This window comes from Coregonus clupeaformis, chromosome 4, assembly GCF_020615455.1.
Source record: "Coregonus clupeaformis isolate EN_2021a chromosome 4, ASM2061545v1, whole genome shotgun sequence".
NCBI lineage: Eukaryota > Metazoa > Chordata > Actinopteri > Salmoniformes > Salmonidae > Coregonus > Coregonus clupeaformis.
Window position 1 is genome coordinate 1,933,105 of NC_059195.1, and position 12,014 is coordinate 1,945,118.

Below are 12,014 nucleotides of genomic sequence, written 5' to 3' on the forward strand. Positions count from 1 at the left end.
AAACTAAACACCCGCCACCCACCAAATGCAGGTTGGTTTTGTCATTGGCGGGAAGAATTCCTAATTCACCAGCCATATTGGCGGGTGGTCAAACTCAGGGCTCTACAGTGCGGGCATTTTATAAAAATAGTCAAAAGTCAAGTATGGGCACGTGTGAGTTGTGATTTATAGAAAGATAAATGCTGCAGTAGCTGTTTAAGTATTTCTGCCATTCTGTTTCATATCTGTTAATGCACAATCTAATCCTAACGTTATAGCCCACCTCGTGCAGCAACACTGCCTGTCTGGGAGGCTGTGCGCACTGTTAAGTGCTGAAAGATTTGTTTTTAGAAGCAATGCGCACAGGCATAAAAGTTGGTGTAACTACTAAAGTGAGACTTGTTTCTTGGCTATTTACATTGTTTTGTTCACAAGTTAGGTTGTTTTTAAATGTTTCGAGTTTGCTTCCACTGCAAGCAAAGAGAAGATGTCGTCAGCCTCTACTAGTCAGATTCTCACAGGCACACTAGTGATGTGCAGTTCGTGAACGATTCATTCTTTTTTAACTACTATTTTTACTGACTCGAGAGTCAGGATTAGTTTTTCATGAGTGACTTATTCATTTAAGTCGTTCGTTTGACCTGCTAGTGCCGGCCGTAATGAGTCCTAAAGCAGGATTAATACACGCTTCTCCAGCTCAGTGACTCCAGAGACGTGCTCCGACCACCAACTGTCTGTCATATGTGCGCAGGAAAATAGATGAATAGATGAGATAGAGAAGAAAAATGTATGTTTAGAACTGACAATTGATTGCATGGTGCATGAATGAATGCAATTAATTGATTATTGAATGTTATGATGGACACAGCTTTGTAGAACCAAAACATACACAGCCTCAGCTCAACAAACTCATCAACAAACTCAAACACGAAACATTTGGAGGGCTGCAGTTCGCGAACGACATTGTGCTCATCTGTGATATTTTGGTTAAACGACTCGGGTCACAAAATATGACATTAAACTGAGCAATATACCTCATTACTTCTTACTAGTAATACATTCATTGTTTTAGAAACGTTACTAAGCATGCTCATCCATTTTGTTTTGAGTTTTTTGGTATAATGCAAAACAAATATTTTGGTTGGTAAGAATATCTGAGTGGCTGGTAGATTTATTAATCTATCTGCCACAGTGTCTGGTAGAGAAACAAAGTTAGTTTTAGGCCCTGACATCGACTCTTGGGGGTGCCCCATGTCTCTTAGGAGTGCCTGACGTTAATCTTTGTTTTTTTGGGGGCCAGCATAGATATTTCCATTCTTGTTGTGGGGGTGCCCAGACCCCCTCTTCCAAGTATAGCTGTAATTCACGTGGGGCAGTAGGTGAATCATTGATCTGACTTTCTGTAATGTTGCGCCATCCCAAACAAGTCTCTGAACTTGTTGGTGGATGTGTGTAGATTGGGTGCCATGGTGGCTATCTGAGAAAATGAGTTGGCACCGGAAGGCGCAGAGCAGTACTCACATGTGGCAGCAGGTGGAGCAGGGCGTCGCCGCTGAGCGTGCCTACAGCCAGGGCCACCAGGAAGGTGAGCAGGAACTTGAAGCAGCCCTGGTTGAGGATGGGCACCAGTATCACACCCAGTAGGGACAGCAGGCTGATAATGGTGATGGAGACAAAGCCCCACATCCAGACCCACACTGCATACACAGAGACAGAAAGGGGGTGGGGGTAAGAGAGGGGAGAGCGGGAGAGAGACAAAGATGGAGAGAGATAGAGACAGACAGAAAGAGAGTCATACCACAACTCGTAAGGGAAGGAGCATTATGCACTGACTGCCAAAAATATTGTGAAGGGGGAGTGACACCATAGTCAGAAACCTGTCCCCCTGCAGAGACAAATCCGCAGTCCACAAGCTGTTGGCATTAATAGGCTTACTTCACTTGAGTGCGATTTTGCAACAACCTCTTCCATCGCTGTTGGAAGCAATAGCTATATACAGAGCCACGTTGGTAGATGTCATTCTGAGTTCATTTTGTCTTTGCACCTTCTTGAACATTTATTCAAAACAGAGGCCCAGAATTAAAACAGAAACGTAATGTATCAAAAGGTCATAAAAGTATATGGTGATGACAGGATCAGTTTGACAGTCATCGTTGGGGCCTGGAATCTAGAAAACTGTGAGAAACTAAAAGAACACTTTAGCAAGAGAGGATGGATGTTTAATGTTGTGTGAAATTCAATGTCACAAACGGGTGCCGCATTCGCTAAACCGATACTAGCTTCTGCCGCCGGCATTCAGATCTGGCAGGCGTCGAAGACTGCCATTGCAGGCTCATCATGACGCTCATCTTCCAGACAATTAATTTCAATGGGGGATTTCGAGAGTCCTTTCTTGCCACGTCAATATGAATTGGTGTTCAATGATTATGTTGTGAAGATCGCGTAGTCCGTTTTGGAGGTGGCCTGACTAATAACTGTGCCTTTCTTGGTCTGTTCAGGTTATTATACATGCTTGTAACCCTAAATAACCACACAATTCTGTTGACAATAACTACACTCCAACTGCAAGGAAAGGAGTGGGAGAAACCCTTTCCTTGAAGCCGCAAAAGCAAATTTATACTGTTGTTTTCCAGTTATTTTTATAGGGCAGGGTAATCACGTTGCCTTTAGTGGGCCTGCATGCGGCATGTGACTCCTTGCGCTTCATAGAGATCAGTAGGCCTCCTGTAGCTCAGTTGGTAGAGCATGGCACTTGCATCGCCAGGGTTGTGGGTTCGATTCCCATGGGGGGCCAGTATGAAAAATGTATGCACTCACTAACTGTAAGTCGCTCTGGAGAAGAGCGTCTGCTAAATGACTAAAATGTATAAATGTATCAGGGGATCACAAACTCTCGCTCTCTCACGGGATCAAATAAGTGCAGCCTTTGGAAAGGTTTGAATACTTTAAATACTAAATACTTTTTTCCTCTCTCGGAGTGGTCAATGGTCTATCTTGACTGGATAGGTTAAACCAAGGGTTCATGGACATGTGCACCCCTGGTCGTATCAGAGGTGTATTCCAACGTAGCATCAGCAAATCTACAAATATTAAATAGCAAATAAATAGTAGGAGTGAGCAGGCTTAACGCTAAAATCAAATTGATCAAACAACGATAGTCCAAATTTATCAAAATAACTAATGAATAAAACACCAGAGGGAAATAATGCCAAAACACCTCGTCATGCATTTTTTCATCTGCCTAGTCTCAGGTGATTAATGAAAAAATGATCCCTGATCATTCTGCAATTGCCTGAATAGCTGTAGAGGGAGTGAATCAAGCTGTTGCTGTCGCTTTGCCCAACTGGAGGATTAAAAATCATTAAAAGATCTCCCCAAACGCTGCAAGTCCTTTTGGAAACAGGAGGCAGGCGTTTCTCACAGGGGGGAATGCTAATAAAAGAGGCAGTGCCCAAAGAAGTGCTAATTACACAGCTATTAGCCGTTAGTTTTGGGAGCACGCCCGTTAAGTTAAGCTCGGCTTTGGGGCAAAAAACAAAAACACTTGTATTAGCTGTCAAATCCCTCAGACCTCCTCCAATGAGCTTTGAGAGTGGGGTGAGGTATTGAGGAAACAAGGCTAGTAGTTTTCAGCCAGACATTGTCATGTTCATGATCTCCAAACAGGGAGAGAAGATTTTTGATTGGGGAAAAAAAGGTACACGAGCCTTCCTATTGGGGAAATTCAACTTAAAGGCCCAGTGCAGTCAAAATTAAGTTTTTCCTGTGTTTTATATCATATTGTACAGCTGATGAAACAAACACAGTAAAAGTATGAAAAAAGTTGATCAGTGTTATTTCCTCATAGTTGCTGGTTGAAAATGAAATCTACACAGGACCTAATCAGAAGGTTTGCCTGGTGACATCACCATGCAGTAAATTTCTTAATAGACCAATAACAAAAGAGAAAATCTCTGCTACTAACAGCTAGTTTTCAGTTTCCCCTCCACACTCAGCCCACTCCCAGAAAGTCCTAGCAAAATGCTAAAAAGCCATTTTTGCCCATTTTAAATGGAAATCTATTACAGTAAGGTACTTACAGTGCATTTGGAAAGTATTCAGACCCCTACGTTAGACTTATTCTAAAATATAGATTACATATTTATTTTTTTCTCAAATCTATCTATACACAATACCCCATAATGACAAAGCAAAAACAGGTTTTTAGATTTAAATTTTGATAATTCATAAAAAATGTAATGAAATAACACATTTTTCATAAGTATTCAGTCCCTTTACTCAGTACTTTGTTGAAGCATGTTTGGCAGCGATTACAGCCTTGAGTCTTCTTGGGTATGACGCTATAAGCTTGGCACACCTGTATTTGGAGAGTTTGTCCCCTTCTTCTCTGAAGATCCTCTCAAGCGCTGTCAGGTTAGATGGGGAGTGTCGCTGCACAGCTATTTTCAGGTCTCTCCACAGAGGTTCGATCGGGTTCAAGTCTGGGCTCTGGCTGAGCCACTCAAGGACATTCATAGACTTGTCCCGAAGCCACTCCTGCGTTGTCTTGGCTGTGTGCTTAGGGTCATTGTCCTGTTGGAAGGTGAACCTTCACCCCAGTCTCAGGTCCTGAGCGCTCTGGAGCAGGTTCTCGTCAAGGATCTCGCTGTACTTTGCTCCGTTCATCTTTCCCTCAATCCTGACTAGTCTCCCAGTCCCTGCCGCTGAAAATCGTCCCCGCATCATGATGCTGCCACCACCATGCCTCACCGTAGGGATGGTGCCAGGTTTCCTCCAGACGTGACACTTGGCATTCAGGCCAAGGAGTTCAATCTTGGTTTCATCAGCCCAGAGAATCTTGTTTCTCATGGTCTGAGATACCTTTAGCTGCCATTTGGCAAACTCCAAGCGAGCTGTCATGTGCCTTTTACTGAGGAGTGGCTTCCGTCTGGCCACCCTTCCATAAAGGCCTGATTGGTGGAGTGCTGCAGAGATGGTTGTCCTTCTGGAAGGTTCTCCCATCTCCACAGAGGAACTCTGGAGCTCTGTCAGAGTGACCATCGGGTTCTTGGTCACCTCCCTGACCAAGGCCCATCTCCCCGATTGCTCAGTTTGGCCGGGCGGCCAGCTCTTGGAAGAATCTTGGTGGTTCCAAACTTCTTCCATTTAAGAATGGAGGCCACTGTTCTTGGGGACCTTCAATGCTGCAGAAATGTTTTGGTACCCTTCCCTAGATCTGTACCTCGACACAATCCTGTCTCGGAGCTCTACAGACAATTCCTTCGACCTCATGGCTTGGTTTTTGCTCTGACATGCACGGTCAACTGTGGGACCTTATATAGACAGGTGTGTGCCTTTCCAAATCATGCCCAATCAATTGAATTTACCACAGGTGGACTCCAATCAAGATGTAGAAACATCAAGGATGATCACTGGAAACAGGATGTACCTGAGCTCAATTTCGAGTCTCATAGCAAAGGGTCTGAAAATGTATGTGAATAAGGTTTCTGTTTTTTATTGTGCAAAAAAAGAAAAATCTGTTTTCGCTTTGTCATTATGGGGTATACTGTGTAGAATGATGTGGATTTTTTAAAATGTAATGCACTGTAATCGTTGCCAATAAATTATTTGATATAGATATAAAAACGGCTGGATTGGGCCCTTAACATTTATGAAAGTGTGGATTCATAGGACGGGGACCAAATTAATGATTGACATGGCTCTGTCTAAATGGATCGGGATGTTACATTGGGATTTGTGTGAAAACAGCTTGTTTGTGCGAGTCAAGGTTAGTGTCCTCTCTCTGGCTTAATCCCTTTTAATTGCCCTCAAGGAAGCTTTTAATGGTGGGAGTTTAGCATCATTGACATTCCAAAGGGCATTAAAAAAAACGAACTCTACCCTCCCCTCTGCAGGGAGAGGAGGGGGCTTAGAAATGGAACAACATTGGCCACACACCCTTGTTGCAGCAAACATTCTATAATATGCTGTAGCTTTGGGCCACACCCCTCAGGTTATCCTGAGTTAAATGAAAATGTTTACCAAAGTTGGTCGCCAACTCCTCTATCCTGCTTTGTGACACTCCCTTCAGGTGTTGATGCCCATGAGGCGAATATGCATATGCCACAAAGGTGGCTAACCTTTGAGCCGGGTAAATTATGTCGCGCTCAGATAGTCCTTGAAATCTCGTAGCTCCCAGTTGGTGAAGATGACATGATGTATTCAATTGCTTTTGAATTTGTAACAACTCTTCAACCAATGAGATTGTATCTATATGGCTAAGCAAGCTAATTTTGCTAATGTTAAGGCAGTTAACTTGGTTATGGTGACTGTGTCAATAATGTATACGTTTGATTTAAATCTGTTGGTGAAACCAAGCTTCTCTCTTTTTAGTGATTTTTTACCCACCATTATTTTCAGAACATTCTGCATCAGTATGTTGTGTCGCTGCTTCATATTCCACATTCACACCAGTTTCTTGGACTTATGGAATTGAATAGTGTCAGAGAGGAAGAGGTGAAGCAAGAGAGCTGACTCCACCCCAAAATCTGAAGGTGGGGAGTGTTGAATTGGGTCAACATAAAATGTAATTACTAATTTGCTACGTGAGGCCTATTTGATCGAATAGAAGTTTAATAATGCTTTAAAATCGGTTGTTACGAACGTACTGGTATACAGTGCATTTGGAAAGTAATCAGACCCCTTGACTTTTTCCACATTTTGTTATGTTACAGCCTTATTCTAAAATTGATTAAATAAATGTTTTTCATCAATCTACACGCAATACCCCATAATGACAAAGAGAAAACAGGTTGGGAAAATTGTTGCTAATTTATTACAAATAAAAAACAGAAATACCTTATTATTCAGACCCTTTGCTATGAGACTCGAAATTGAGCTCAGGCGCATCCTGTTTCCATTGATTATCCTTGATATGTTTCTACAAGTTGATTGGAGTACACCTGTGGTAAATTCAATTGATTTAACATGATTTGGAAAGGCACACACCGGTCTATAAAAAGGTCCCATGTCAGAGCAAAAACCAAGCCATGAGGTCGAAGGAATTGTTTGTAGAGCTCCAAGACAGGATTTTGTCGAGGAAAAATTCTGCAGCATTGATGGTCCCCAAGAACACAGTTCTTAAATGGAAGAAGTTTGGAACCATCAAGACTCTTCCTAGAGCTGGCCGCCGACCAAACTGAGCAATCGGGGGAGAAGGGCATTGGTCAGGGAGGTGACCAAGAACCCGATGGTCACTGACAGAGCTCCAGAGTTCCTCTGTGGAGATGGGAGAACCTTCCAGAAGGACACAAATCTCTGCAGCACTCCACCAATCAGGCCTTTATGGTAGAGTGGCCAGATGGAAGCCACTCCTCAGTAAAAGGAACATGACAACCCGCTTGGAGTTTGCCAAAAGGCACCTAAAGGACTCTCAGACCATGAGAAACAAGATTCTCTGGTCGGATGAAACCAAGATTGAACTCTTTGGCCTGAATGTCAAGTGTCACGTCTGGAGGAAACCTGGCACCATCTCTACGGTGAAGCGTGGTGGCAGCATCATGCTGTGGGATGTTTTTCAGCGGCATGGACTGGGAGACTAGTCAGGATCGAGAGAAAGATGAACAGAGCTAAGTACAGAGAGATCCTTGATGAAAACCTGCTCCAGAGTGCTCAGGACCTCAGACTGGGGCGAAGGTTCACCTTCCAACAGGACAATGACCCTAACCACACAGCCAAGACAACGCAAGACTGGCTTCGGGCCAAGTCTATGAATGTTCTTGAGTGGCCCAGCTAGAGCTCGGACTTGAACCCGATCTAACATCTCTGGAGAGACCTGAAAATAGCTGTGCAGCGACACTCCCCATCCAGCCTGACAGAGCATGAGAGGGTCTGCAGAGAAGGGGAGAAACTCCCCAAATACAGGCGTGCCAAGCTTGTAGAGTCATACCCAAGAAGACTTGAGGCTGTAATCGCTGCCAAAGGTGCTTCAACAAAGTACTGAATAAAGGGACTGAATACCTACAGTGAGGGAAAAAAGTATTTGATCCCCTGCTGATTTGGTATGTTTGCCCACTGACAAAGACATGATCAGTCTATAATTTTAATGGTAGGTTTATTTGAACAGTGAGAGACAGAATAACAACCAAAAAATCCAGAAAAACGCATGTCAGAAATGTTATAAATGTATTTGCATTTTAATGAGGGAAATAAGTATTTGACCCCTCTGCAAAACATGACTTAGTACTTGGTGGCAAAACCCTTGTTGGCAATCACAGAGGTCAGACGTTTCTTGTAATTGGCCACAAGGTTTGCACACATCTCAGGAGGGATTTTGTTCCACTCCTCTTTGCAGATCTTCTCCAAGTCATCAAGGTTGAGGCTGACGTTTGGCAACTCTAACCTTTAGCTCCCTCCACCGATTTTGTATGGGATTAAGGACCTTAATGTGCTTCCTCTTGAACCACTCCTTTGTTGCCTTGGCCGTGTGTTTTGGGTCATTGTCATGCTGGAATACCCATCCACGACCCATTTTCAATGCCCTGGCTGAGGGAAGGAGGTTCTCACCCAAGATTTGACGGTACATGGCCCTGTCCATCGTCCCTTTGATGCGGTGAAGTTGACCTGTCCCCTTAGCAGAAAAATAATAATGTTTCCACCTCCATGTTTGATGGTGAGGATGGTGTTCTTGGGGTCATAGGCAGCATTCCTCCTCCTCCAAACACGGCGAGTTGAGTTGATGCCAAAGAGCTCGATTTTGGTCTCATCTGACCACAACACTTTCACCCAGTTCTCCTCTGAATCATTCAGATGTTCATTGGCAAACTTCAGACGGCCCTGTATATGTGCTTTCTTCAGCAGGGGGACCTTGCGGGCGCTGCAGGATTTCAGTCCTTCACGGCGTAGTGTGTTACCAATTGTTTTCTTGGTGACTATGGTCCCAGCTGCCTTGAGATCATTGACAAGATCCTCCCCGTGTATTCCTGGGCTGATTCCTCACCGTTCTCATGATCATTGCAACTCCACGAGGTGAGATCTTGCATGGAGCCCCAGGCCGAGGGAGATTGACAGTTATTTTATGTTTCTTCCATTTGTGAATAATCGCACCAACTGTTGTCACCTTCTCACCAGGCTGCTTGGCGATGGTCTTGTAGCCCATTCCAGCCTTGTGTTGGTCTACAATCTTGTCCCTGACGTCCTTGGAGAGCTCTTTGGTCTTGCCATGGTGGAGAGTTTGGAATATGATTGCTTCTGTGGACAGGTGTCTTTTATACAGGTAACAAGCTGAGATTAGGAGCACTCCCTTTAAGAGTGTGCTCCTAATCTCAGCTCGTTACCTGTATAAAAGACAGCTGGGAGCCAGAAATCTTTCTGATTGAGAGGGGGTCAAATACTAATTTCCCTCATTTAAATGCAAATCAATTTATAACATTTTTGACATGCGTTTTCTGGATTTTGTTGTTGTTATTCTGTCTCTCACTGTTCAAATAAACCTACCATTAAAAATATAGACTGATAATTTCTTTGTCAGGGGGCAAACGTACAAAATCAGCAGGGGATCAAATACTTTTTTCCCCTCACTGTATGTATGTACAGTGGGGAAAAAAAGTATTTAGTCAGCCACCAATTGTGCAAGTTCTCCCACTTAAAAAGATGAGAGAGGCCTGTAATTTTCATCATAGGTACACGTCAACTATGACAGACAGAATGAGAAAAAAAATTCCAGAAAATCACATTGTAGGATTTTTTATGAATTTATTTGCAAATTATGGTGGAAAATAAGTATTTGGTCAATAACAAAAGTTTCTCAATACTTTGTTATATACCCTTTGTTGGCAATGACACAGGTCAAACGTTTTCTGTAAGTCTTCACAAGGTTTTCACACACTGTTGCTGGTATTTTGGCCCATTCCTCCATGCAGATCTCCTCTAGAGCAGTGATGTTTTGGGGCTGTCGCTGGGCAACACGGACTTTCAACTCCCTCCAAAGATTTTCTATGGGGGTTGAGATCTGGAGACTGGCTAGGCCACTCCAGGACCTTGAAATGCTTCTTACGAAGCCACTCCTTCGTTGCCCGGGCGGTGTGTTTGGGATCATTGTCATGCTGAAAGACCCAGCCACGTTTCATCTTCAATGCCCTTGCTGATGGAAGGAGGTTTTCACTCAAAATCTCACAATACATGGCCCCATTCATTCTTTCCTTTACACGGATCAGTCGTCCTGGTCCCTTTGCAGAAAAACAGCCCCAAAGCATGATGTTTCCACCCCCATGCTTCACAGTAGGTATGGTGTTCTTTGGATGCAACTCAGCATTCTTTGTCCTCCAAACACGACGAGTTGAGTTTTTACCAAAAAGTTATATTTTGGTTTCATCTGACCATATGACATTCTCCCAATCCTCTTCTGGATCATCCAAATGCATTCTAGCAAACTTCAGACGGGCCTGGACATGTACTGGCTTAAGCAGGGGGACACGTCTGGCACTGCAGGATTTGAGTCCCTGGCGGCGTAATGTGTTACTGATGGTAGGCTTTGTTACTTTGGTCCCAGCTCTCTGCAGGTCATTCACTAGGTCCCCCCGTGTGGTTCTGGGATTTTTGCTCACCGTTCTTGTGATAATTTTGACCCCACGGGGTGAGATCTTGCGTGGAGCCCCAGATCGAGGGAGATTATCAGTGGTCTTGTATGTCTTCCATTTCCTAATAATTGCTCCCACAGTTGATTTCTTCAAACCAAGCTGCTTACCTATTGCAGATTCAGTCTTCCCAGCCTGGTGCAGGTCTACAATTTTGTTTCTGGTGTCCTTTGACAGCTCTTTGGTCTTGGCCATAGTGGAGTTTGGAGTGTGACTGTTTGAGGTTGTGGACAGGTGTCTTTTATACTGATAACAAGTTCAAAACAGGTGCCATTAATACAGGTAACGAGTGGAGGACAGAGGAGCCTCTTAAAGAAGAAGTTACAGGTCTGTGAGAGCCAGAAATCTTGCTTGTTTGTAGGTGACCAAATACTTATTTTCCACCATAATTTGCAAATAAATTCATTAAAAATCCTACAATGTGATTTTCTGGATTTTTTTCTTCTCAATTTGTCTGTCATAGTTGACGTGTACCTATGATGAAAATTACAGGCCTCGCTCATCTTTTTAAGTGGGAGAACTTGCACAATTGGTGGCTGACTAAATACTTTTTTCCCCCACTGTATGTATGTATGTATGTATGTATGTATGTATGTATGTATGTATGTATGTATGTATGTATGTATGTATGTATGTATGTATGTATGTATGTATGTATGTATGTATGTATGTATGTTTGTATGTATGTATGTATGTATGTATGTATGTATGTATGTGATATTTCTTTTTTTTTTTTTTTTATAAATTTGCAGCCCCAGTCTGAGGTCCTGAGCACTCTGCTTTGTCATTAGGGCTATTGTGTGTAGATTGATGAGGAATCTTTTTTTATTAATCCATTTTAGAATAAGGCTGTAACGTAACAAAATGTGGAAAAAGTCAAGGGGTCTGAATATTTTCAGAATGCACTGTATTTTCAATTCATACCATTTAAACACCTTTCATGGATAGACTACCCTTACCCAAGGTCAGGTTAAACCAGCCTCAGTAGCCTAGGCCTAGGCTAAGGATAGCCTATGGAGGGCTTGATATGAAACGGAAAACAAGCAATCTGTTTTTTAAAACAACAACAATATTTCTAAATAGGATGGGGTCAGAAGCATTTTATCATTAATCACATCTCTCATTCCATGGCACTGTGTGCACATGTAGGCCTAAATGGGGTGAAACAATAGTTTGTTTCTAAATACAACATTCACTGGCACAAGACACATCTCTCTTCCATGGGCACTGTGCGTCATGGCTGGATAGCATGCGCTTCGGCTCTCAAAATCCATGCCATTATCAACTGTGTTACTATTAAAACCTGCTTTTTGGGGGTATTAAAACCAGAGGTTGGAAACCAAATTATTTTCCAATCGTTTCATTCTGAACAGAACCAATATTCTTTATGGTTCTGTTCCACTTTTTTGACAAGAAAAATAA

At 43.0% G+C, this 12,014-nt stretch overlaps 1 protein-coding gene across 2 annotated transcripts in view; it reads right to left on the minus strand.

Moving 5' to 3' along the window:
- The window catches only part of slc39a10 (solute carrier family 39 member 10), a 60,689-nt gene that overhangs the window by 18,244 nt on the left and 30,431 nt on the right, over positions 1–12,014 (minus strand). For both annotated transcript variants that reach the window (XM_041863403.2, XM_041863412.2), the window contains one exon: positions 1,501–1,676. In XM_041863403.2, coding sequence (XP_041719337.1) covers positions 1,501–1,676 — 176 coding nt within the window. The remainder of the gene's footprint in view (positions 1–1,500; positions 1,677–12,014) is intronic.